The sequence below is a fragment of the Macrotis lagotis genome, chromosome 1 (genome assembly GCF_037893015.1).
Source record: "Macrotis lagotis isolate mMagLag1 chromosome 1, bilby.v1.9.chrom.fasta, whole genome shotgun sequence".
NCBI lineage: Eukaryota > Metazoa > Chordata > Mammalia > Peramelemorphia > Peramelidae > Macrotis > Macrotis lagotis.
In genome coordinates, this window is record NC_133658.1 from 667,817,453 (window position 1) to 667,845,172 (window position 27,720).

The window sequence follows — 27,720 nt, forward strand, 5'->3', positions numbered from 1 at the left end:
TTACAGAATTTTCAATACTTAACTACCTTTATCAGAGCAAATGTTTTACAACTGAAATTTAAAAAAAAAATCTTTATCTTTGCACTAAATAATTTAATCCTATCACTCTAAGATTAGTGAGATTTATTTTGTGGATAACACATCTTTTTAAAAGTTAATTTCCCTGTTATTCTGAAAAAATTATCTAACAAGTTAAGAGTTATTCTTATTTACAGATGTTAATAGACTGTATTATGAAATATTGACTTGTTTTATGAAAAGCACACATGAAATATTCACATAAAGGATTTGTGAGCAAACATCTTTTGCCTGTATTTTTAATATTATTATTTTTCTTTCCCCTTTTTTATATTATTATAGCATATTGTTTTCAAAGTATTCATTCTAAATTCAATTTCTTTAGAATTCTTAAGTGTTATTATAATAAGAAATTTCAACAGCATAATAAAGACAAGTTTGCTGGGGTTTTTTAGCTAACAATAGCATAATTATAGCTAAAAACAGCAAGGACTTCCTGTTGCCTATCAATAGTCACAAATATTGATTCAGATTCTTACTAGTTGTTAACAAATGAAAATATAACTACTGGGGACAAAAATAAATATGTTGATCAAATCATCATTTTACTCTGCCAGGATTGTCTGGTTTGCTGTCCATTTAATGAATAACTCTGAAGGAGGTAATTCAAACTCTGATTTTTGTATGTGTGGGCAATTCTTCCAGCCTACTCCAAACTGCCCCAAGTAAATCCTTTCCCCTAAATCTCCTTTAAAAGTTATCTTCTCCTATCAGCACAAATGAAAAGTCCATTATTAGCATAAAATAAGCATCTAACAAATGCTATATTTATTTATCTAGATAACTGACCTAGACTGTAACACTTCTTCAACTTAACAAATAATTTCTGATAGCCTTGTGACTAAAAATCTCATTTTCCTGTGGTTGCTGGCATAAGGAACCTCTTGGAACCTAACAATATTGGTCTTCAAATCACACTCAATCTACAGTTATATCACAGGATAAAAGCCCAAGTATTTCCATCAATGCCTGGAACTTAAATTCTTGTGATTTACTGATGTAAAAAAAAAAGTAGACTAATTAATTAAACATAGCAGAAAAACTGTCTTGTGAGTCTGCATGGTGAATTCAAACAAACAAACAAAAATCAAAAACTTACTAGACTAGTAGTGAGAACTGAGTTCAAGAACTCCCTGTATGACTTTAGGAAAGTCAAACATTCTTTTTTAATGTTTTCTTACTTAATCCTTAAGTGGAATAAAATACCAGCTCTTCTAATTCCCAGAGTTGTTAGGAGTAGCAAGGGAGAAAATATATGCAAAAGTACAGTATTATAAAGAACAATTTTAAAGATTTATTATATTATAATGTAATACTAGAAATGAAAAAGAATTCACACATTGGAGTACTGGAATGAATCTGACAAAATATTCTTTGATTATATAAATTTATTTATATATAAAATTCCCTTTCCATCTAAAAAATGTGAACTACATTCAATAACTTCAAGATAAACCTAATAAATGGAACTTCAGGTTCAACTTAAGGGTTAAATTACAGACTCAGAATGATCAATCAGGATTCCAGGGGACCATTAATGAACCATTCTAACCATATCCTAAGACTTTGACAACACTTTTACACATGAGCAATGTGTGAATTTGTTTTGCTTAACTTTGCATATTTGTTATGAATATTTTTTTCTTTTTGATCGGGAGGGGAAGGAGAGAGAAAAATAGATTTTCGTCAATTTAAAAAATTAAATTAAAAACAGACTGGATAGGTTATAGGATTTGACTCTGTGTTGCATTATCTCAAGCTTACAAATTATGTTTTACTTCTGGATTCTAAAGAAGAAATTTCTATGTCAGAAAAGGGTTGGAAAAAGAAAAGGATTAGAGTTGATGAAGGAGAAAGAAACTGATAATTTGGATGGCCCCTAATTATGAAGAAGGCCAGAGAGTGAACTTGATAAGGATAAATTTAAGGAGAATTCAAGCAAATGTTGAGAGCTAATAGCTCTTTGAAGGGAATGAAGGAAAAAGACAATCTAAAGGGCTTAAGTCACAAGGGAAAATATTCAGGATAAAATCTGAAGAGAAGTTAGTGAATTCAAGAGAAGTTTGATAAGACTAGAAAGGTAACAAAAGTAAGTAAATATTGATAAAAGATTAGAAAGGGAAGAGAAAGAAAACCAGAAATGGTCATCAGATTGTTAATCATTTATGAAGCAGTAAGAAGAGTAAGGCATAATCATCAACAAAAAGTTTCAAAGGCAAAAATGAAAGATCTCAGGTCTAGTAGGTGGAGAGAGCAAGAGGAATTTATACAACTGCTGACTGGTCTATGCTCATAGTACTTACAGACTCCCTCCAAAGACTCAAGGCAATGCCTTTCTAAACTCCAAGATATTTGGGACAATGAAGAGATACTTCAATATGAAAAGAAAAAGTAATAAGATTTAAAGGAAAAAGGAGTATTGCTTTGCTGAGGTTGAAGAGTCACAGAATAATTGGAGAGAAAGAAAAGAAGAAAGATTTTCATCTACTACTGGAATTAAGAAAACAAACTTGAGGATCTTTCAGAAAAAGGAACAAGTTGAATGCTCTTGAGGAAGAAGCTGCTTTTGTCCTCCAAGGAATGAAAATAAGATAAATAGGTGTGGCTAGGGAAGAAATCATTGCTATCTCGTAAAGATAACAGGAAGAAGATAAACAGTAATGGTTATTGTTCACTCCCTTACTAAGGAAAAAGGATGATACCATTTATCAGAGTTATATTGTCTTTCAGGACCATATATAGCAAAGAACTTCCTTCCCAAAATAGGTGACTAAAACCTATATTTTGTGATTCAAATGGGAATACATGATACTGTCAGAAGTCAATACAGTCAATATTATCCTAAGAAAGGAACTGACAATGTTTTCATCTTTATTACCCATCAAGGCAAAGGCTGAAGAGAGGAAGACAGATTTGGATAATAAATTTCTTTAAATTATTTATCTGACTTGAATTTTTGAGACTCCATGGAGTCTCAATGGAGAAAAAATGTATGGAAATAGTATGTCTAATGCATAGACAAATTTGACCTTATACATCTAACTGAAACTTGGTAGGATGACACCAATGAAGAGAATATGTATCTGCATGGGAATATTTTAATCAAAAAATGGTAGGTAAGGAGTGTTGAGGTTGTTTTGTATATCAATACTTTTATTACCAGAAACCAGAGGAAGGAAGCATAGAAGAGAGAGCGAATGGGTGAAGGGAAGTGGAGGTAGAAATATAAGAGATTTTTTTTTCATCAGATGTAGTACATGTATAGACTTCCAGAATAGAAGCTAAGAGAGCAAAAAAATAAAGGATTAGCAGCAGGAGCCACCTTATAGTCAGTAAGGAAGGTCATAGAGGAATGAGAATTTATTTGGGGGATCATATTGCCCATGAGCTGGCTGGCTGGCTTCTCAAAGACTTGCTGCTACTAAAGAGAGGCTGAGCTTTTAAAGGGGCCAGGTAATTAGATATTGATAGATGGGGTTAGTAATTCAGAGGGGAGAGATGAGAAAAACAGGAATATGTAGATAATGGGTATAACTCAAAAAGCAAAGAGGAGATAATCAAGGACTTATAAATAAGGGACAATGGCACAAAGTTTCAATCATTTCAGGATAGGGCAAGGATCCACTGCTTTGTTGATGGAATTTATCTTGTATCTGGGGGCAGGGATTTAGTGAAAACTTATCAGGGAGGGGCAAGGTACTAAAGTTCATTGACCCTTGGGATGAGGATAAGGGCATATATATATGGCCTTGAGCAATAGGATGGAGGTCAGTGTCAAATGTAAGGCCAGCTTAAACCCTCTACTCCAGTCAAAATGTGTTTTTTTCCTTGAGAATAAAAGTTTTTATTAATTACAAATGACTTACAGTTAACAGGCTAGATCTATGTCACTTAAATAACTAATTTTTGTTTTTAGTTTCCCAATTTTTAGTCAAATTAAACTCAAAATGATAAGACCTGACTTCAAAGACATAAGTAACCTATTTCAACAATTTATAATATACTATTCTCATTTTCTGATGTGTTTCATACTGACTCTAAATTCAAATGAATTAGCTTATTTTCTTGATAAGTTTTGTTCTCATTCTCTAAATACAATGAAAAAGGTAGATATCGTATGCTTGAAAGCATGTGATGCTCACAAAATTTATTTTGTTTCCTTAGGTTTAAACAAACAAACAAAAGAAGTATTTGTAAAGAAAGAAAAAAAAAATTTTTTAAATTGGCTAATTGGTTAAGACCACTAAAATTAGTAATAAAGTTGTTACAAACTTTATATTATCCAAAAGGTAACTATTTTAATGAACAGAAGCCTGTGACAATAGGTTTAACTAATACATAAGAGGTGAGGCAATACATAATGACTCAATCATTGAAATTAAAATGCACTTAAAAATAAAAATATGCACACAGAAATAAGTCATACAATCCAGAAACACACTGAAATATTTCAGTCAGTTAAAGCATGCAAATGTTAAAATTTAGTTTGCAAAAAGTTGTGAAATGATTATGGAAATTATATACTAACCATCTCTGGCGCTACCCCCCATGAAAGCACAAGAAGACAAAAAAGACATTGAGAAAGTATTAGAAGCAATCAAAATAGAGTAATGCAGTTTAGTATTTGCATAGCAAATAATTCTAATAGTTAACAAATGTATTAAATATTCAATTTGAAAAATCAATATCAAATACTAGTCATATGTTATAGCTTTTAGAAACAAAGATACAATGCTAAAGAAACATGGTAAATAAGTCTAAAAGATTATGTCTAGACTAAGGTTAAGATCTTTTCTTCTGACATATAAATGCACTGCAAGCACTGATTTGTGACTAAAACATGCAACTATTATATCATTTTCATTTTGCTTAGTGCTGATTTAGACCTTACCTCAAACACCCAGCAAAAATGTACCTAGAGTTAATGCCCTTTCTTTGTCTGACAACATTCCACTCAAATATCAGAGTCAATAAGCAAGATGAACTTTCAGTTTCTGGTAAATATCATTTACTTAACACCTGTTTTACTCACTACATATCCTTATTAATCTCCCTGTATATTTTTAGGTGATAGTATCAATTTGGATCAAGTATGGAAATAAAGTATTTTGAAACAATGTTCAAATTCATCCCAGTGGATGGATCTCATCTTTGTAGTAAATGATCTTAGAAACAACAACATAGAGGGATAAGCTGAAAAAATTAATGGATAATTAATTGATACTTCTAAGCTTGTCAATTATGTTTCTATAGAGATTTTTATACTTAACTTCTTTAAGTTAATTAATAGTACAAATCAGAATTATGAAAAAAATTAAGAAATTATTAAACTGGTCTATAGAGATTAGTACTTTTCCTATTAAAATTTTAACAATTACCACAAACTATTAACAAAACACTTTTTTTTTCCCTCTATGGATCTTTTGTATATTTTAAATTTCTTCCTGCATATATAGAAGCTCAATCTTCTAAATAATATCAACATATGAAGTCTTTGAAATATTTGTATGAGGGGCAGCTAAGTGGCACAGTGGGTAGAGCACTGGCCATGGAGTCAGGAGTACCTGAGTCCAAATGTGGCCTCAAACAATAATTACCTAGCTGTGTGGCCTTGGGCAAGCCACTTAACCTAATTGCCTTGCAAAAAAAAAAAAGAAAGAAAGAAATATTTGTATGAGACTCAGAAAGGTGAAGACATTTGTCCATAAACATTCAGCTAATAAAGGCCAAAGATGAGATTTCAACTCAGGTCTCCCTGACTCCAGCACCAGCACCTGTCACCTTGCTTTGCTACTAGCAATTCTGAAAAAGATCAATAAGTAAGGTCAATTTCTAGGATTATTTAAAAAAATAAAATCCTATCAAAATTTATGGGATTTTACTCTGTATATATGTGTGTATATATGCATGTATGTTTACTCTGTATTTTTTCTGTACTCTGTATGTATGCACACATATGCACATAACTACATAAATGTATATAGACAAATATTTCTTTCATATATACATAAATATGTATTTACATAAAAACACAAACTATTTCTGCCATCCAAAGATCAAACTAGCTATTTTTTCCTATTAATAAACTGTGCATGTTATGAGTATGGGAACAGAGGGAGAAAGATGTATATATATACACATACATACATACATATATTCTACTTTTTAAAAAAATTTTATTTATTTAAGGCAATGGGGTTAAGTGACTTGCCTAAGGTCATATAGCTAGACAATTATTAAGTATCTTAGACCGGATTTGAACTTAGGTCCTCCTGACTCCAGGGCCAGTGCTCTATCCACTGTACCACCTAGCTACCCCTTGCACATTCTAGTAATGGCAAAAATATACACAACAAACAAATAGTCTAATCTGGTATTAGAAATCATTTGTTACCAAACTCATGTTCAAAGCAATTGCTAAGCAGAAATGTTGTACTTTGTTGGTAGAACATTAGACTATTATTTTAGTTAAGGTTATCCAAAAAAAGCAAAATATTTTTTAAAATCCCTTAACTGGACACAAAATGGAAGAGGAGAAAGAGAGCTAAACCTTCCTCTAAGGACATCAAGTAACCATTCAATATTTCAGGCTATCCTTTAAAACTGTAAGCAGAGTAACTGTTCCCATTGCTAAAAAGTTTTCTCTTTAATTCTCTACTTCAATGAAATCCAAGATTCTATTTTTTAAAAAAAATGTGTCTGTCTATGTCTGTGTGTGTCTGTCTGTGTAAGTATTTGGAGAAATAGACTGCAAAATATATTAAAAGATAGGACAGCCTTATCTAAAGTGTTTGCTATGATATTTTAAGGTTTAGAGATATATTATACTAACATAAAACTAGCTAATGGTCACCAAAAAAACAAAACAAAAATTCTTTGACTATTCACCTAAAAAGTAATTAGGCCAAGACTACAGATGGTCAAATTTTACAGATCAATACAATTTATTCTAGTAATAAATCAGTAGTCACCTGCATCTCATCGAGTTTTGATTGAATGTCTGGAGGGAAGTCACCAGGTCCACAGTTAAAAGGATCAAAAGGTTCTGCTCCAAAAAGGTCACGTTCTAGAATGAAGGAAATAAACAATTTAGTACCATGGAAATAACAGGATTCATGCAATGAAAGCATGGATTATTTTAATGGGATAATTATGCACTTTGATTACATATGTTGCTCACAAGAAATAATTGTTTAATCAATTCTCCATTTTAATTTTTTGATATATTGACACAACTCCTATTAATCAAATGGTGGCCTCAAAAATATCTAAAGAGCCCAGACATATTTGAATAACATTATACTTTATTAAGAACACATGTTAATAAGAGATTCTATTACACAGTATTTAATTCATGTAATTTAAAATGGGGTCGTATTTCTTCTATATTGATTTTTCTATATTTTTAAATTATGAAATTGACAAACACCAATAGACCACAAGCAATTCTCTATATTTGTGACTCTTCACCTAAGGTCCGTGAATTTGGCTCTGCCCAAGTTTAGCATAGTGTCTCAAACATGGTGGGTTCAAAGAATAAATTTTTGGTACTAACTTTATTTAAATATAATTTATTTTTTTACTAATCATCAATATTTTATTTTATGCATTTAAAAATATTATTCTAAGATAGGCACCATAGGTTTAACCAGTCTGTCAAAAGAATCCATGATGCAAAACAGGGTAAGGTATCCTATGCAAATCAATATAGAAAAAAATAGGACCTCTTTTGAATTTCACATGCAGTTTTGGTTTTTAGTTATTGTGAGTTTTTTTGTTTGTTTGTTTTTAACATGTCTTTGAATTTCATTTGCAATCTCATTCCTTTATAAATGTATTTAATTATGATTTCATGCTTCTTTCTTTCTTTTTTTTCTTTTTTTTTAGGTTTTTTGCAAGGCAAATGGGGTTAAGTGGCTTGCCCAAGGCCACACAGCTAGGTAATTATTAAGTGTCTGAGACTGGATTTGAACCCAGGTACTCCTGACTCCAGGGCCGGTGCTTTATCCACTATGCCACCTAGCCGCCCTGATTTCATGTTTCTAACACTTGTTCAACAAATATTTATTCATTCTGTAAAAGGGACTCTTCTAGATCCTATAAAAGATTCAAAGATGTATGATTTCTTTGTCTCTACTATGCTCAAAAGTAGTATTTACACTATTCTCAATGTGATAACAAATTATCAGGGATGCAATATTTGTTTTTTAAATAACAAAATATGTTCCATTTTAGATAGATTCCTCTTAAACAATAGATAATGAGTCAGTGGCCTCCCTTGGGGACTCCTGATTTAGCCTCCCCTGATAAAATAGTACAGATTAAAATAGAATAGGTGCAATACCACTGAAATTAAATTTTTTGAAAACAATCAATGTTGGAGGAATGTGGCAAAATTGGGACACTAATACAGTAACTGGTAGAGTTGTGAACTGATCCAAACAGAGCAGTTTGGGCCGAAAGGGCAATAAAACTATGCCCACTGATCCAAAAATATAGCACTATTAGGTCTCTACCCTAAAGAGATTATTAAAAAAGAATAAAAGACCCACAAGTACAAAAATATTTATAACAATTTTTTGGTAATGGAAAACAATTGAAAATTGAGGAGAGGGGCAGCTAGGTGGCATAGTGGATAAAGCACCGGCCCTGGAGTCAGGAGTACCTGGGTTCAAATCCAGTCTCAGACACTTAATAATTACCTAGCTGTGTGGTAACCCCGTTTGCCTTGCAAAAAAAACCTACAAAAAAAAAGAAAAGAAAATTGAGGAGATACCCATTAATTAGAGAATGGCTAAACAGGATATAAATGTGATGGAGCACTATTGTTCTGTAAAAAATCATGAGTGGATGGACTTCAAAAAAAGCCTGGAAAGTCTTTCATGGATTGATACTGATGTGAGTAGAACTAGAAGAACATTATATTCATTAACAGCAAAGCTGTGAAATGATCACCTAGGATGAATTCAACTCTCAGCAATTCTGTCGATCAAAGACAATTCTGAGACACTTACTATGGGAAATGTTACCCACATCCAGAGAAAAACTATGGCATTTGAATGCAGAATAAAACATGCTATGTTCACTTTTAAAAATTTCTTTTATGGTTTTTTTTTTTCCCCTTCAGTCCTTATTCTTCTTTCACAACATGGCTAATGTTAAACACAATTATACATGTCCAACCTATATCAGGTAACTCACTGCCATGAAGAATGGAGGGAGGGAGGGGTGATAGAAAAACATAGAACACAAATGCTTACAAAAAGTTGAATGTTGGGCGGCTAGGTGGCATAGTGGATAAAGCACCGGCCTTGGAGTCAGGGGTACCTGGGTTCAAATCCGGTCTCAGACACTTAATAATTACCTAGCTGTGTGGACTTGGGCAAGCCACTTAACCACCCCATTTGCCTTGCAAAAAAAAAGAAAACGAAAAAATAAGTTGAATGTTGAAAACTATCTCTGCATGTAACTGGAAAAATTTTTAAAAAAGAAAAGAAATTTGTTTGCTACTAAAAAGAAATGAATTATATTGCTTCTGGACAAAACACCAAAGAAAAATGCACAGTTTTTGGCCTTTATATTCTGTTGACCAATAAAATGCCAGTGGCTTAATTAAGAAAAAAAATCCTTTACAGATTTTGAAAGCTTACAATTTATGAAATATTGTACAATTTTTTAACCAAGTGATCAAAATAGCAAACTACACTTTAAGAAAAATAAAATAAACTTAAACCTTACTAAATTTATCATAACTACAGAGAGTCCAGAGAAAGGCCTGGCAAACAAATTAGTTGGGAAGAAGATAAAAGGTTTTCAATTTTCATTAGCCATTCCAACTGTACTAAAATTGCATCTTTTAAAAACATATTATTTTATTCTGAAGTTAAGAAATAAAACAAGCATTTCCATAACAGTAGAAAAGAGACAATTGTACATGAAACTACAAACCTATTTTGCACGATTTCTATTCTTTTTAAATGTATTATAAAGTTATTATGACACTCTACACCCCCAAGATAACTACCATTAGACACACATACATATATATATGTGTATACATATATATGTACATACACACATACTTTGTTCTGTATGATTTAGATATATTTATTCATTTTATAAATTATTTTTATAACATTTACAAATGTATTATATATTTATACCTATATATTTGGTTTCACATATTTGTTAAAATCATTACATATATACTTCTTTTTATCAATTCTTTCTCAATGCAGATAGTATCTTCCTTCATAAGTCCTTTGTCGTTAACTTGAGTATGTATCATAGTCAAAATTATTTAGTCAAAGTTTTTTTTTAAATTGCTGCTATTATATACAAAGTTCTCTCGGTTTTCCTCAGTTTCACTCTTCATTATTTCATAAAATCTAGTCATGTTCTTCTAAGATTTTCAAGTTCATCTTATAGTATTCCATCACAATCAAATACCACAACTTACTAAATTTCCCAACTGACAAAAACTGTCAGTTTACTAATTGATGGGCACATTGACCATTTACAGTTCTTTACCATCATAAAGAAAGTTTCTATATGTGACCAATATGGAAATACATGTATTTCCATACATTATACATGTATAATTATACATGTATAAAGATTACTTGGTATTCATGGGTGGGGAAGGGGAAGGTGTTAGGGAGAAAAATTTATAAAAATAAATGTTGAAAATTATCTCTACATAGAATTGGCATAGAATTGGAAAAATAAATAAAAAAACAAAAAATAAAAGAGAGCTGCTATAAATATTTTAAAATAGATAGGTGTTTTTCCTTTTCTGCTAATCATTTTGAGAAACAGTCCTCATACTGATATTGCTAGCTCCAAGGGAATAAGCTGTTTAATAACTTTTTTGGGTATAATTCCAGAATGCTCTCCAAATTGGTTTTTATTCCTTCCCCTACTCCTACCTTCTAGTCAGTATAATAACTAGCCAGTTAATGTGGTAATAGTAGGAAATAAGACTGCAGAGGGGAGTCTGGGCATATAAACTGTCTCAAAAGTTTAAAGGAGCATAATTTGTAAATTGCAACATGTATTAACCAAAAATCACATTGTGTTAATATATGCTGCATCAGAAGTCATCTAGTACCACTGTCAAGACCCATCCCCTGGGCTATTGCCTTCTGCCTCTGTACCTTCTGTGCTATTTGCCTCCATACCATTTTAGTTATTGACATGATTATAGCTCCATTTCCTACTGCCATTGTGGTCATTCCCTGTGACTATTCAAAGAACCAGCCTGACTGCCCCTATTTCAATAATTTCATAAATTATCATTTAATGAACTCTTGTCATTTGCATAAAACAGAAGAATGGGGAATCTTAATAACCAAAGTATACCATTTAGTTCTAAGGAAGTCTTGGCAGCATTTGCCTAAGCCAATAGGAGAATGATAAGAACCACCATACATGTCCCCCATCTCCTAAATCCCTCTAAATGGACTACCTTCCATTTACATTAAAGGTATCTTGTTTGTATAATTTTTTGCATGTTATCTCTTCCATCAGAATTGGTGAGTTTTAGAGAACAGGGACCAAGGTTTTTTTTCTTTATTTTTATTCTCATGACTTAGTACAATTCTTAGTGCATAGAATAGCCTTAACAAATACTTGCTAACTAAATAAGAATTCAAATGGTTTTCTAACCATAAGTAAAAGTGAGAGTTGAACTGAGAGTCTCAGAAGAGGCAGAAAAATATAAAAGAGTTTAAGGAAAATAGAGTTTCCTTTCCAGTTCTAAATTTTAATGCTGATTACTATAATATAATCTTATGGTAAATAACTATTTTCTTCTCTGAGGAGCTTGAATGAGGGTTAAGCTTTGACTGAGACAGTAGATGCAGAATAGTAATTCTCTGAAAGGGATTCTTATTTAACTATTTCCCCATTCACACTCTATCTCCCTATGGATAATGAAAGGGTGAATCTTTCTGATAAAGGTGAAGATCTCTTTTGATTACAAAAGAAACTTGATAACTACAGTAGTCTTAGTAAATGTTAGACGGGGTATTAGAGCAAGTAAAAAGTGAGTTTGGAAAGATCAATTGAAAAGGAGCTCTGATAGATAGCAATGATCAGCAGAAGCACAAGATGGGAAGCAGCTGGAAGTAACACTGAGGGAGGAGCAGAGTGTATTTGTGGTTTAGGGAACTGAACATATGGAAGGGCATTGGGAATGCTCTGTAGTACTTTTATTACCCTGCTATTTCGTTAATTGCCCTTGCTTTGAAATATTTACTTTGAGCAATTAATAAAAAGAAAACCTCATTGGGGGCTTGTGAGTAATATTTTAGAAAGGATTCTCACTTAGAAAATATCTGTAACCTGAGATAGATTTTTTTGGGTGGATAAGTTACTCCCTAATTTAGAAGAAGAAAGAATGATTATCACCAACATTCTTTGGAACAAGAACAAAGTTTTAGAATGAAGATTACAAACAAAATTAAATCAGATGTTCTATGGAATCTCAAGACCCAGCTTAAGTATTATCTCCTATCTTATAAAGCCTTTCTATAATCACTATTCCCACACATCCCCAATGTTGTGAATTTTTTCTACCCTAAGATGAAATTGTTTTTACTTTTATGAACACAAACTGAATTCTCTCAGAATTTAAGTACCATGAAGACAAAGACTATTTTTGTTTTTGTATACACAGTATAAAAGGTACACAATTAGGCAGCTAGGTGGTGCAGTGGATAGAGCACTGCCCCTGAAGTCAAGAGTACCTGAGAATTCAAATCTGGCCTCAGACACTTAATAATTGTCTAAATGTGTGACCTTGAGCAAGTCACTTAACCCCCATTGCCTTGCAAAAACAAAGATACATAATAAATGCTTGCTAGAATTGATATTAAATTGAATGAAGAGAAAGCAAATTAAATATCTTGTACAGTAATGGAAACAGTATATAAGTATATGTATATAGATTTATATATACACATACTCACAGAGATAGTCATATGTGTATTCTAAATTTCCATTTCTATTTCCCATGCACTGATTTAAATTTATTTTGTAAACTGGAAAGAACTAGCTAATTAATCTAAATAGTTTTGTTTCTAGTAATAAAATATAAAATATATAGTAACATACATTAGCTGGTTTGATATAAACACCATACAAAACAATAGGAGTTAGAATTATTACAGAACATACTTATCTCTGCAGATCGACTGGGTACTGGAGGAGGCTGTGTACCATTGCGAGTAGGTGTTGATGACTGAGGAGTTACAGGAGAAAAAGGAACCATATCGAAGATGTCAGTGGAAGGTGATTTAGGTGTCATACTGGTTGCCTGAAATAAAGATAATAGCTTATTGGAGTAATATTTCATGTAAGTAAATCATAGTCCTGAACTTTCAGCAAACAGATAAATGGAAAAAACAATCACAATAAAACATTTTTAAAATTTCAAAGTAGTCAATAGCTTATAAGTTTACAAAGAATGACAACTTAGATGACAGCTGCAGTTAGCTATCTTGAAATGGATACCTTTTCCACACAGGTCACAAATGGACACCTTTTCCACTAAATGTCTTTGGCTAGTTTCAGAAAATGGTAACTTTTTCATTTTTTTTAGGCAAAACATAGAAGGCCATTTACTATCATTGGAAAAAAGTGCAAGAGCAAAATGCAGAGATAGAACTGTCTAGACAGGAAGGGTCTGACAGAAATAAGTTGAGTGTTTGATATTATAACACATCAATTAACCAAACATATGAAAGTAATATCTGAATTGTCCAGAAAAAATAAATTTTTAAAATTTAAAATTTTTTAAATTTATTTAAAATACTAAAAGACCAATTTAAGGGAAGAACCATATCAACCCACAGATCAACAAGCATTTATTAAATCCCTATTATGTGCTAAGTATTGGAGATACTACAAGAATGAAACTACTAGTTCCAATAAATTTGGAAATGGAGATGCTCATGGTAAAAAAATAATTCATGTTTTCTTTCATGACTAAAGAATATTTTTAAAGTCATCTATATACTAATTTTAAAAATTTAGATTCATTGTTAATTCTTAAATAAAATACAACCAGGATTTATACTCTTATTAAGGACTTCCTTAGAAGTGACTGCTCATTGAACACAAAGTTTATGAATAGTCAAAGATACTAACATGCATTCATAATTAATTTTATTGCTATTGTCCAATCCTGATACTTGGTGATTTGGGACAAATTATCAATTTATTTGGACTCCATTTACTCATCTGTAAAATGAGGTAGTCGGACAATTTGGATTCTAAGATAACTTCCAGATTTAAATTTTGGTATCTTATTAAAAAATTATCAGGGAACTACAAAGTAATGTGTGAGGAGAATATCCACCATTTTCTAAATAAAATATATAACTTAAAAAACAGATTTTCTGTGAAAGAAAACTCTAGAAAGATGAATCATATTTTACAGTAGCTAGGTGGCACAATAGATAAAAGCACTGGGCTTGAATTCAAGAAGACATGAATTTTAATCTGACTTCGACACTTAAAATGTGTGACCATGGAGGAGTGGAGCTCAATGACAGAACTAGAATTCAATGATAGAACTAGAACTCAATGGCAGAACTAATTTTCCTCAGTTTCCTCATCTATAAAATGGGAATTATAATAGTATATTCTTCATAGAGTTGTGGGATTCAAATGAGATATTTGTAAAGTTCTTGGCACATAGTTTGTTCTTAATAAGTGCTTTCCTCCCCTTCCATTTCTTAGCAATGTCTCACTTTTGAAGGTTTCTCTAAGGCCCTTCTTGGAACCTCCAATCTGAGGGAATGTCTTGTTCACATTTTTTTCATTGCTTTCTTCCTAATCCTCTGGATTTCTTTATTATGTCTGCACTTCCCCACCCCACCTACTTTACTTTCATGTGTTGTGTTCCCCCTTTACAAGAATGTAAGAACTCATGATGCCTGAGATTATCTTTCATTTTTCTTGTATTTCTATTCCCAGCTCTTAGCACAGTGCCTGATACACAATAAGTACTTGCTAGATGCTTGCTGATGAATATACTCGATGGCAGAACTTGAACTCAAAGGTAGAACTAGAACTCAAAGGTAGAACTATAGAATTCACTTAATGGCAGAACTAGAACTCAGTGGTAGAACTAGAATTCAATAGTACAACAAGAACTCACTCAATGATAGAAGTAGAACTCACTCAACTAGAACTGGAGCTCAATGGCAGAACTAGAACTCTATGGCAGAACTAGAATTTAATGGCAGAACTACAGTTAACTCAATGTAGAATGCGCAGTGGTAAAACTAGAACTCAATGGAAGAACTATAGAACTCACTCAGTGGCAGAAAACTAGAACAGTTTCAATGATAGAAATAGAACTCAATGGTAGAACTAGAGCTCAATAGTATAACTAGATTGATGATGATGATGATGATGATGATGTTTTTCCTTCATTCTGGAAGAAGACAATGACATGAGGATAAAGACAAGTGGAAATGGCCCTGGATGTAAGGCAATCAGGATTAAGTCCAAGGTCACACAGCTAGTAAGTGTCTGAGACTGGACCTGAACTCAGGTCTTTCTGATTCCAGGGCCAGTGCTCTATTCACTGTATCACCTAACTGTCCTATAGCAGAACTAGAACTCCGTGGAAGAACCACAACTCACATAACTGGTAGAACTAGAACTCAATGGCAGAGGCAAGGTCTTTCAATTCCTAATCTGAAGTATGTTTTCCAAGTTACCATAATAAGGGGAAATAAATAAGTTCACAATAGAATAACTTCTTGAGAACCTTTCCAATTTTCAGTAAGAAGTAGATATGTGTTAGATCAATAGGAAAGGGGGGGAAATAGGTCAAGAATCTGTATTATTTTGAGCATTTCTCAAATCAGATAGTTATTCATGTCTATTCTTCCCACTGAGGTATGCTGTCTGAAATAATGTGAATTACCAGGACATAATATCCAAAAATCTAAACAAAGTAAATTCCATAGCCCAATATAAATAACATTTGCTATACTTGGTACAAATGTATAATACAAAGAAAGCTAAACTTGGAACTGTGGTTTTAATTTGGAAACCATGTGAAAGCCACTTAATTCATTTGCAATGTTATTAAGGGAAAATGAGAAAAATCTTTGATTTGGGGAGTTGGGGAAATTGCCTTCACCATTAGAAATAATTCAAATATGACTTGGTACCTAGGGTCATAGATCTAAAGCAGCCAGGAAACTTAATTGTCACTTAATTCAACCTCCTCATTTCAAGAGGAAAAAATTTTAAAAAGTTGCCTGATACAAAAAGAGGTTAAATAAATTGGTCAGGATCAAACAGTAGTTGTCAGAAGTGCAATATGGAATCCAGTATTCCTGATTCCAAGCTTAGCACACCTTACTTTGGTAATCATGTTATGGTGAGACCCTACTAGTTTCAGGGAATGCTTATGAGAAAAGTTCTTTTGGAACCTTTAAGAGTCATCTCTGCAAATGTGAGGCATTATGATTACCATCATTGCTATTTTGTTCTAATGTAATTAATTGAAATTAGAGTATTCCAGATGGATTGATAATAACCTCAACTTCTTCTGTGTTCCTGAGAACTTGGACAAGTCCTTTACATTTCCTTTTTCCAAGTTCCCAACACTCACTGAATACGAAGATAGACATCTCATCAACAATACACCAATAGTCAATATTTATGTAGGATATTAAGTTTTGCAAAGTGTGTTCACATTTTATCAAATTTGATTTCATTCTCACTTCAATAAGAAGGTATGATTATAATGCCCTCTTTGCAGATGAGGAAAAGTCATGACATGAGTGATTAAGTTCAGGAACACATAGTTTGTTTTGCATTGCTTTGTTTTGGTAAAAAAATTAATTTCATTTTTGTTTTTATTTTTAATAGTATTTTCTTTTTCCCCAATTATATGTCAAGTCAATTTTTAGCATTAATCTTTACAAAATCACTCCCTTCCCTCCCCTCTTCCTAAAAAGGTAAGCAATTTGATAAAGGTTAAATGTGTGCAATCATGTAAAACATATTTCCACATTCACCACAGTTGTGAAAGAAGAAATAGATCAAAAGAGAAGCAAAACATATAGAAAATAAATATAGTGTGAAAAAAAGCATGCTGGGATCTGAATACAAAGTTTATCAGAATCAGTTCCTTATCTGTACATGGACAATACTTTTCATCATGAGTTCTTTGTAATCATCTTGGATCTTTGTGCTACTGAGAAGAACTGAGTCATTTATAGTTGATCATCATACATTGTTTTCCTGGTTCTGCTAATTTCACTTTGTCATCAATTCGTACAAGTTCCAGGTTTTTCTAAAATTACCTGCTTGCAATTGCTTTTAATTTTTTTTGCAAGGCAATGGGGTTAAGTGGCTTGCCCAAGGCCACAGAGCTAACTAATTATTAAGTGTCTGAGACCAGATTTGAACTCAGGTACTCCTGACTCCAGGACTGGTGCTCTATCCACTGCACCACCTAGCTGCCCCATTGCTTGCAATTTCTTATTGAATAACAATAATATTCTATTATGTCATATACCACACTTGTTCAGTCATTCCCCAATTGATGGGTATCCCATCAATTTCCAATATTTTGGCATCATGAAAAAGGCTGCAATAAATAATTTTGTCCATGTAGGCCCTTTTTATGATCTCTTTGGGATACAGATCTAGTTGTGGCATTGATGGATCAATGGGTATATTGTTTTTTGGGAATAGTTCCAATGATTGGATTCCACAAACATAGCACACATCCTTTCCAACATTTATCATTTTCCTTTTTTGTCCTCTCAGCCAAGATGTGAGGTGGTATCTCAGTTTTTTAATTTGTATTTTTCTAAGCAAAAGTGATTGAGATCACTTCTTTATATGATTATAGATAACTTTTATTTCTTCCTTTGAAAACTTCCTGTTCATATCTTGTTACTATCTAACAACTGGGGAATGGTTTGTATTCTTATAAATTTGACAGAGTGCTCTATATATTTGAGAAATGAGCTCTTTATCAGATACTTGGGGTAAAGATTGTTTCCCAGTTTTCTGTTTTCCTTCTAATCTTGTTTGCATTGATTTTGTTTGTGCAAATGCTTTTTAACATGTATTATACTTAATTATATTTTATAATTATATTTTACATAGTTATATAATATAGTTAAATATAATTATGTAATTATTTATTTTACATTTTGTAATGCTATCTCTTGTTTGGTCATGAATTCTTTCCTTCTCCATAGATCTCTCAGAGGAAGGCTATTCTTTGCTCTTATAATTTGTTTATGGTATCATTCTTTATGCTAGATCATGTACCCTTATTGACAGGGTCGCATGTCTAGGATAAGTATCTTAGACAAGGTTTGCATCAGGTCTTCCTGACTGAAGGGTCAGCATTCTCTCCAATTTCATTCAGTTACATCACTGGGTCATGCTGAAAAGACTTACCAAATTACTTAAGCAAATATTGAAATTATAAAATCACAAATTATAATATACTATAGGATTTTACTGATAAGAATACTGAATCTCCCAAAATAAGTTTGCTCAATCAATCAATCAATCAATAAACATTTATCAACCATCCATTATGTGTCAAAGAAACAAAAAGACAGTTACTGACCCCAAGGAGCTTATAGAACTGAGGGGAAGATAACATACAAACACACATATTCAAAGCAAGTTATAAATATGATAAAAAAAGTAATTATCAGAGAGAAAGTATTAGAAGTAAACGAGAGTGGAAAAAGCTTCCAGTAAAAGAAGGAATTTGATTTTGGACTTAGAGGAAGCTAGGGGAGATCAGTAGGCCCAGGATTGGGGGACAGTCATATTACTGGAAAAGCAAGGAGGCGATTGTCATTGGATTGGGGAAAAATGTGGCAAGAAGTCTGAAAAGGTAGGAGCTTAAGAGTGTTCAGAGCACATTTTTATTAGAAAGAACATTTTGATTTGATTCTAGAGCCAATGAATGGGCCTTTGGATTTTGCTGAATTGAAAATAGTGATATGATCAGATCTGTACCTTCAGAAAATCACTTTGATAGTTGAATGGAGGATGATTAGAAATAAGGAAAGACTTGAGGTAGGCAGATTCCAAAAGTCCACCAACAGTTCCACCAACAAGCTATTCTAATAGTTCTGACCTAAGTTGATGCCAGCCTACACTAGAATGAGGCAGTGTCAGAGAAGAACTGGTGACATATTTAAGAGTTGTTACAAAGAGGTTTTGGAAATCTATTAGATATGAAAGGTGAGAAATATGAGTTGAGGAAGATTCCTAGATTGAGGAAGAATGGGGAAGAGTTTAGAGGGAAAGACATTGAGTTCTGTTTTAGACATGTTGAGTTTAAGATGGTTACTGTTCATTATGTTTGAAGGACTGCTGTATGTGACACTGGAGATCAGCAGAGAGTTGAAGAAGTATAGGTAGACTTGAGAGTTTTCAGTACAGAGATTATAAATATGTTCATGGGAGCTTTTGAAATCACTAAGTGCAGTAGTATTGAGGGAGAAGAGGGCCCAGGGTAGAAACCTTAGAGACACAAATTGTTGGGGTCATGTTCTGGAAGAGGATACTGCAAAGGAGACAGAGAAGATGAGACCAGATAGGTAGGTAGAGAACAAAGAGAGAATGCTTTCCTGAAAACCCATAGAGAAGAGAATATCAAAGAGGAGAGAATGATCAACAGTATCAAAGTCTGCAGAGACATCAAGGAGAATTAGGATAGGGAAATGGTCATTGGGCTTGAATAAGAGTTCATTAGTAACTTTGGAGAGAGCATTGTTAGTGGAATGATAAGGTTGGAAGTCGTATTGTAAGGAGTTAAGAAGAGACTAAGAGAAGAGAAAATGGAGGTTCCCTATTATAAATGGCTTTTCAAGGAATTTATCTACAAAGGACAGAAGAGATATAGGAAGACAGTTTTGGGGGATGGAAGGGTCAAATGAAGATTTTTTTTCAGGATAAGAAAGAAATGGATATTTTTGTAGGCAGAAGGGATTGAATTGATAAGACAAGGAGAGACTGGAAATAAGCAAAAGAGTGGTGATAAAAGAAGAAGTAATTTGTTAGGACTGAATGAGATCAAATGAGCAAGTCGAGGGAATTAGCCTCAGTAAGGACTAAGGTCACCTCATCATATGAGACAGGAGTAAAGGAGGAGATAGCATAAAGATGGCAGCTGAATGATAGGAGAGGAGAAAGAGGGGAAAGAGGGAAGTCACAATTAATGGCCTCATTCTATAAATATGAGGTAGGGTTCTTAGTTGAAAGAGTAGGAGGAAGGAAAGTCATGGGACATTTGAAAAAAGATGAAATGATTTGGAAGACCCTTTGTAGAAAGTGGATAATAAATTGATAAGGAAGATAACAGTAAGATTGTCTAGCAGAAGTGAAGGTCCAATTGAGTTTGTGCAACATAAATTTGTAATGAACTCATTTAGAAAAATTATGTGACTTCATCTTTATTCAGCAGTAGATGTGAAGGAGTGAAAGAAGCAATGGTGGGAGTGATCCAAGGATAAAGCTTGAGTGGCCATAATAATTATTTATATGTTACGGGGATAGGGATTCAAGGAAGGAGGACAGTGTAGAACTGAATCGGTTTACCAAGGAGTCAAGATGGGACAAAAAGGAGAGAATGCTTGCTTCAGAGGAAATGGAAGGGATTGGAAGTCAAAATATGGACAAAGGCTAGGGTTTTATATGGGCAAGCAGAGGGAGGGATCAAAAGTCGATAGATTACAGTTAGATTTGGGGATTCCATAATCCTAGGGCATAGATGAGGCACGACAGAGAGGAATCAGATAGGATGAGAAGAGTATGACTAAGTGTAAGGATATTCATCAATGAGTAAAGGGTGCCATTTATCTTTAATGGAAGCTAGAGATTAGGCTTCACACAAGTGTAATGTGATTTGGGAAGTCCCAGGTCATATGGGAGGCCTCCCTTTACAAATCCTCTTTTCTCCTAAGACTGGAGATTTGGCAGGAAAAGGTCACTAGTAATAGTTATGCAAGTCAATTCTGTACAGCATGAGGAAAAAAGTACCATTTCCCACTATTTTTCTTTTTCCTTCAAAGATTCAGTAAAAAAGTGGAAAGCCTGAAGCCAAAGGGAAAATTGTTCCTCTTTGCACTGGAGGTTCTCCAGTTGGGAGAATGTGCTGGCAGAAGGAGGTAAAGATTTCCTTGCACTAGCATAGATGTAAGTCTTTGCTTTGGGGCAGATGGGAGATGCCTGGCCTAGCCCCTTACAGCTTTGTTTTGAGGGATATACTATGTCCCAACAAAATGAAGCTGATGTTCAAATGTAAGTGAGTTGTTGTAAATTAATTATTTTAATAGGTGATTGGATTTGAATTCTGATTTGTCTAAAGATTGTTCTTGAGAGTGCTATACGAAATACTAAGTTATTCCCTAATATTCATTATATACTATGAAATTAGAAGAATGGACCTTAGTAAAAATCTAGCAAAAGATTCTCATATTACAAAGGTTTCACATTTCTACAGGGTTAAGAATTTTAAAAACTTTCATCAGTCAGGGAAAGAGATAGTAAGTACTTTGTTAATATTTGGAGAGGAGGAACTTGGAGCCTATAGACTGCTAAGTGACTTGCCAATATGTTAATTTGTTAGTATGGACTGTCCCTCATTACAGTTTCTTCATTTTTGAAGAGCCCATTCCAGGGTCAGGCACAAACAGTCAATATTTAAAAAATACAATTTTTTGAATTCAAAAAATCCAGTCTCCTAACCTCCAGGGCAAAGAGGAATGATTTTGATTCCAACTGAGTACCATATCCATTTTGTGAGCAATCTTTTCCCCTAAAACTAAATGAATATCTAATAAACCAAAACCATAAGTGTGTCTATTGTTCACGTTCAGCCTATTATATACACTGACTATGGTTGATCCTAACCAAGTTAATGAACCTCTCGACACAAAAGGTAATGCTTTAAGACTCAAGGTGTAGAGAAAATAATAACCTGCATTGGTATTCCCAATAGCAGTGAAATCATAGGTCCAGTCCTTGTTCATACAGAATAAAGACATTTATTAAAGTTGGATGAAATATATAATATAAATGGAAAAATCTACATAGATTCATGGGCACAGATATAGCTTTATAGAGTTCTCATGTAATCAGTCTTTTTTACTAACTAGCCTAATTAATTTATTTGTCTTTATACTAAAACATAATGACAAATTTATGATAGAGTCCCAGAATTTCAGTGCTCAAAAACTTTTTTTAGGCCAATTCTCTCAATTTACAGATGAGGAAATGGAAGCTTTAACAAAAGCCAAAATGTGAGCAGTAGAATATTGGATAAAGAGTGGGTCTTGGACTAAGACACACATACTGACTCTGTGAGCCTGGACAAGCCAACTGACCTCTTGGTGCCCTGGACAATTAAGCACATAAACTGCAAAGCAGCTGCCCAACTGCCCATCAAGGGGAGTTCTCTACATCAAAATCCAGTCAAAAATGATTAATCAAAGCTGTCAAGAGTTCATATTTCATTGTGATTTGAAAAGTTTTTTTTAGGGGGGTAGTGCTCTGTGGCATTTTGATCAAAACATGAATTTTATAGATAAATAAACTGAGTTTATATCAATTAAATTATTTGCTCTGAATCATGTAACTATTAAGTGGCAGAGCCAGGAACTTAAATCATGTTCCTTTACTCCAAGACTAATATGCTTTTCCATTCTGTAATATACCTTACAGTAATATTTAGCAGATCACATAGTAGGGACTCAGTAAATGTTTGTACTTTAAAAATTTTAAGTATATTTTCAATTTTAGTTTCAATATGAAAGTAAAATTGTAAAAATCATATGAAGATATGCATTATACACAGTGTCACCTGGATTAAAAAAACAGATTTTTTTAATGATCCATGACAAATCATATCTAGGTAAGGACATTATTTTTAGTATCCCTGCAAAGTCTACTGTCTTGAAAAGGTTCCTCCAGTTAATGATCAAAATGGTCTAAATTTAAGAGGGTTATTTTCAAGTCTTATTAGGATACAGTATAGTGTTTAAAATATTGCACTAAAGAGTTTGATTAATTTTTGAGAAGTATTCCGGGAAAAAATGTTGCCAGTATACCTGGGTATTACAATGTAAAGTTCAAAGCAATACTGAAGAATGTCCAAATCAAAGAGATTAGGGGCAGAAGCATCATCCCTACTTATTTGAGAAAGGAAACTAGTATGTTGAATTTGATTCCTTATAAAGGATGGAATTCAGGCTCAGAATATTCCAATCTCTGTGTATGTTTCAAAAGTGCCAGCTCTCTCACCAAGCTATTAGGCTTATGAAATACGGATGAGAAAATATAACTGCCAAATCCAGAGTAATTTAATGATGTGCAGTGGCATTTTTGGCAACTGTTAGATACATATCCTGGTTGGACATTCTAAATTTAAGTATTCTGGAACTTATTTTTAAATGTCATTTTAACAGATAACATTTTTAAAATGAAATACATTCTATCATAGAAAGAAATATGTTGTGTGATAGATTCTGTTAAGGTCAATATGGGGTATCAAAGTCAATATGGTATTAATGCACTGTCTCAAAATATCCTAAGATTCAGACCCCTTATAATTACCAGAAATAATCAGTATTTTAGAAATTGTTCTACAGTGATATACAGTATCATAACTCTTCTAGACTTCACTGCTTCCTCATTGGTTTCATGTTTTGAGGGCTCTACCTAGGTTGTAAGATGTTCTATCTGTGATGTGAGTTTCTGTATAAAGGGAACCTCTCTACTCATCAAATTTAAGGAGAAAATATCAAAAGTTAAGAATTTCAAAGATAACTCAATCATTTGTGTGGTATCCCCCCCCCCATGTACTTTAAGTAACCTTTAGTTTAGTCATGGTGGTATGACTTTTAAATAATAATGATTTTTTTTCAGTCTTGAACTACCTCTTCACAATTACTGTGGCATGGATTATTTCTGATCCTATCTATATATAAAGAATAAATCAATGAATACATGAAAATACCACTATTCAAAAAAAAAACCAACCTGAATTTGGCTAAGATCAAAAAAACAAAACAAAACAAAAAAACCCCAAGAGCTTCCTAAATTCAATTGTTCTTTCTTTTTTTTAAATTTTTTTGCAAGGCAATAGGGTTAAGTGACTTGTCCACAGTCACACAACTAGGTAATTATTAAATGTCTAAGGACAAATTGAACTCAGATCCTCCTGACTTCAGGGTCTGTGCTCTATCCACTGTGCCACCCAGCTGCCCCAATTTTTCATTCTTTTGGCAATAAAAGGATACAAAAGATAAAAATATAAGCCAAAAAAATTATCTTCAAATAATACTATCCTTTATCTTAAATTGCAGGTAGCAAAATTTACAAAGATCTACTAGAAAAATTAGTCCTTGAATTTATATTAGAGTCCAAATTAAAATAGCAAGCAGTTTAATTTTTGTCCTCAAAAGTTATGTTTTCTTCTAAATCATCAAATGGTTTCACTGTTATTTGGTCTAAAAAAAGAGTTCAGATTATGATAAACCAATTTTCCCAGCACATTTTCCTCCATATAATTGTAAAATAGCGTTTTTCCAATGTTATTTTAATAGCAGTTATTTTAGAGCAGGACTGAAAACTAAGGATTCTGACCTCCAAGCAAGCTGAATTAGGGATAACTGGTGGCCCAGGTGTAAATCTGATTGCTAAGGAGGGAGGGAACAAGGCAAGGCAAAGATGCATCAGGAAAAGTTCACCTTGGGTGTGGGAAGTCCCCAGGATTCTACCTCAGACAGTGTAGTACTAATATTGGTGATGGTCCCAGATATATTCAGCGAGAGATTTTATAACATGGTTGTCCAGGCCCTGTGTTTAGATGCAGGTTACAGAAGGCAGTTTGACTCAAGTACTTTAGTCAACCCAGGAATCAATATAGGTTTCTCCTCAAAGAGTTCAGAACTCTTCCATGGCATGGCCCCGGAGCCCTGATCCTTCCCTCCCATTCTCAACTTAAGGGAGAAGGAGGAGAAGGCACAGCAGTAGTTCAAGATGGTCCCTGGAGATGTCTCTGAGGGACAGTTGCATTTACCCCCCTTCCTGGATGTTAATATTATGGAATAAAGTTCTAGAAATGTTATCTAATTATGGTTCTACTTAAGTGAATTTTGAGGACAGTTTTTTTAAAAGAACTTTTAAAAGAAGATATAACTATAGCAATGAGTAAAATGAGAAGGCATGACTTACAGCAAACAGTTATGTATTTCTTCAGAAGTCTTCATATGTTCTTCATTTCCAAAGATCTGATAAATCTATTATCTCATTTTGGAATTATAATCATCCTACAAATTAAGTACTCATAATATTTCACAAATTGGAGAAACTGAAGGAGAAATTAAATGCTTTAGCCAAACTGAAGAATCAGCTAACAAGAAAACTATGTCAAGAATACCAGTCTAATACTGTTTACACTAGATGTCTCTATTTCCTTTTCAACTTTATAAATTAATAATTATGAGAAAAAATTCACTTTTCTGGGCATGGGGAGGGGGAATTGTGATCTAAAGCATTTGTATAGCAATGTGCAAGGTTAATGCATCAAAGTTCTCCACATCTGGCTTTTGGAAAAATTTAACTTTAGTAGTTTCATCTTTCCTATGAGCTTTCTTAAATAGTAGTTAAGAAAGCAGCAAGTAAAATTATAATTATTGTTTACTCAAAGCTCTTGGAAGGGAGGAAGGAAGCAAGGAAGGAAGGGAGGGAGGGAGGGAGGGAGGAAGAGAAGAAGAAGGGATGGAGGGAGGAAGGAAAGCAAGCATAAAAAGAATAAAAAGCAAAGATAAAAGGAAAAAAAGAGAGAAAGAGAGGGAGAGAGATCTAGTTCTTATCCAAAGCATTCTATCAAAACTGTTCATTAACCACAAATAAAAGTATAAGAACATAGATTTTACCCAATTATAATGATTTGAATTTTTTAAAAGGGTGATGAATATTTTTTCAGCAAAAGAAAGCCCAGTAACTTTTAGCAATTGATTTTTTTTCATTTAGCATCTTGGTAATAATGTAAATTTAATACATACAATTGGCCCTCAAAATGAAATTAGGAGATGTCTGTGTGCACATGCACACATATAAACACATCCATGCAGTAAAGTGAAAAATTCAATTTAACTCTTTGTGCCTGCCATTACAGAAAAGGGTCCATCTGTTGGAGTTACTTGGTGGATGAGAGCAGAGTTGACCTTGTTTTCCAACATAAACATGAGAAGCACTACCATGTGAATGTAATAAATGAAAATCAGATTGTTCCTTGATAATTAGTACCAAATGGTGGAAAACCCAACCTCTAATCTACTGCCAAACCACCAGAACACAAGAAGAAAAGCAAATAGCACAGTCAAGTAATGGAAATTTCTCTGTGCATCTAAATGACTATATAAAATAGGAGACCAACTTCCAAAAATCAGTTAAAACATTTCAACAGCCCCAATGTTGTATAGGGTTGTAGTAATATCGACACTCTCAAAATTGGTAACCACAGACGGAAACCACAGTTTTGGAACTTCAGGATGGCGCCTAATATACTTTGTAAGTGCTCCCTTTGTGGACAATGACAACAGAAAACCCACAAATGGGTTTTCTGACCAAATCTGACCCAAAAAACCCATGTAAATTCATAAAACCAACCCCCTAGACATGAGTGATACTGACTCATCATGCCTATGAGGCACTGAAGAGAAATTAGGAAAGGGACAGGAAAGTAGTGTGATCATCTCTCTCTTTTTAAATGGTTTACTATCACTTTTTATTTTAATGTTAAACAAATAAAATATCTAGCATGTTATATTTTTTTTTTGCTAGCTCTAAATTACTCCATGATCTCATTGATTGGCAACAATTACACTGTTAGGGTGTTAACCTGGATCATAAAACAATAACCACAAAGTTCTTTGGTATAAATACTGGTCAAATATGCAAAAATGGCTTGATAAAAGGAATTATATGATCATATCTTTTGTACTTGTTATTTTTTAAATACCCTTTGAGAATTATAACAGAATCAAAGATACATCATTTGTAAATATATATGTTTTTAAGTCCCATCAGATTTTGCTTTTTCTTGGACATAAATCATATCACTGAGGGACTACTGCAAAATCCTACTGAAGATTTAATAGTTCATATAAAAGTCTGAAATGAATCACAAGAGCATACCTAAGAAAACTTGTAAAAGCCTATGACAAAAGGCTAAATTTAAAAAATAATTCTCTCAAACTTGGAAAACCAAATTTGGTTTTGTATTTCATTAAATCTCAACTTAATGCATATTTTAGTGTTTGTGAGATGCTGAAATACTTTTTTCAGGATGTCTGATAGAATGCAGAATTAAAACATAGAGTTATTTCTTAGAAGAAGTACATACTTTTATACAATTGAGGTACTGAATAGATTCACAATTGAGATTAGAGATAGGTAATGATGGTAGCTGCCTAGGGCATAATAGACAGAGGGACACAATATGGAGGGTCTTTTCAAAATACATTTTTTAAAACATGATATTTTAGTATCAGTGAGGTCTATTCTCTACTGTATATGGCTATTTGTTTTATGATGCCCAGTTTTATGTGATAATTTGTT

At 33.1% G+C, this 27,720-nt stretch overlaps 1 protein-coding gene across 13 annotated transcripts in view; it reads right to left on the bottom strand.

The window, feature by feature from the left end:
• The window catches only part of GULP1 (GULP PTB domain containing engulfment adaptor 1), a 454,164-nt gene that overhangs the window by 7,437 nt on the left and 419,007 nt on the right, over positions 1-27,720 (bottom strand). For all 13 annotated transcript variants that reach the window (XM_074215525.1, XM_074215533.1, XM_074215522.1 and 10 more), the window contains 2 exons: positions 13,258-13,396; positions 7,050-7,144 (listed from right to left, as the gene is read on the bottom strand). In XM_074215525.1, coding sequence (XP_074071626.1) covers positions 7,050-7,144; positions 13,258-13,396 — 234 coding nt within the window. The remainder of the gene's footprint in view (positions 1-7,049; positions 7,145-13,257; positions 13,397-27,720) is intronic.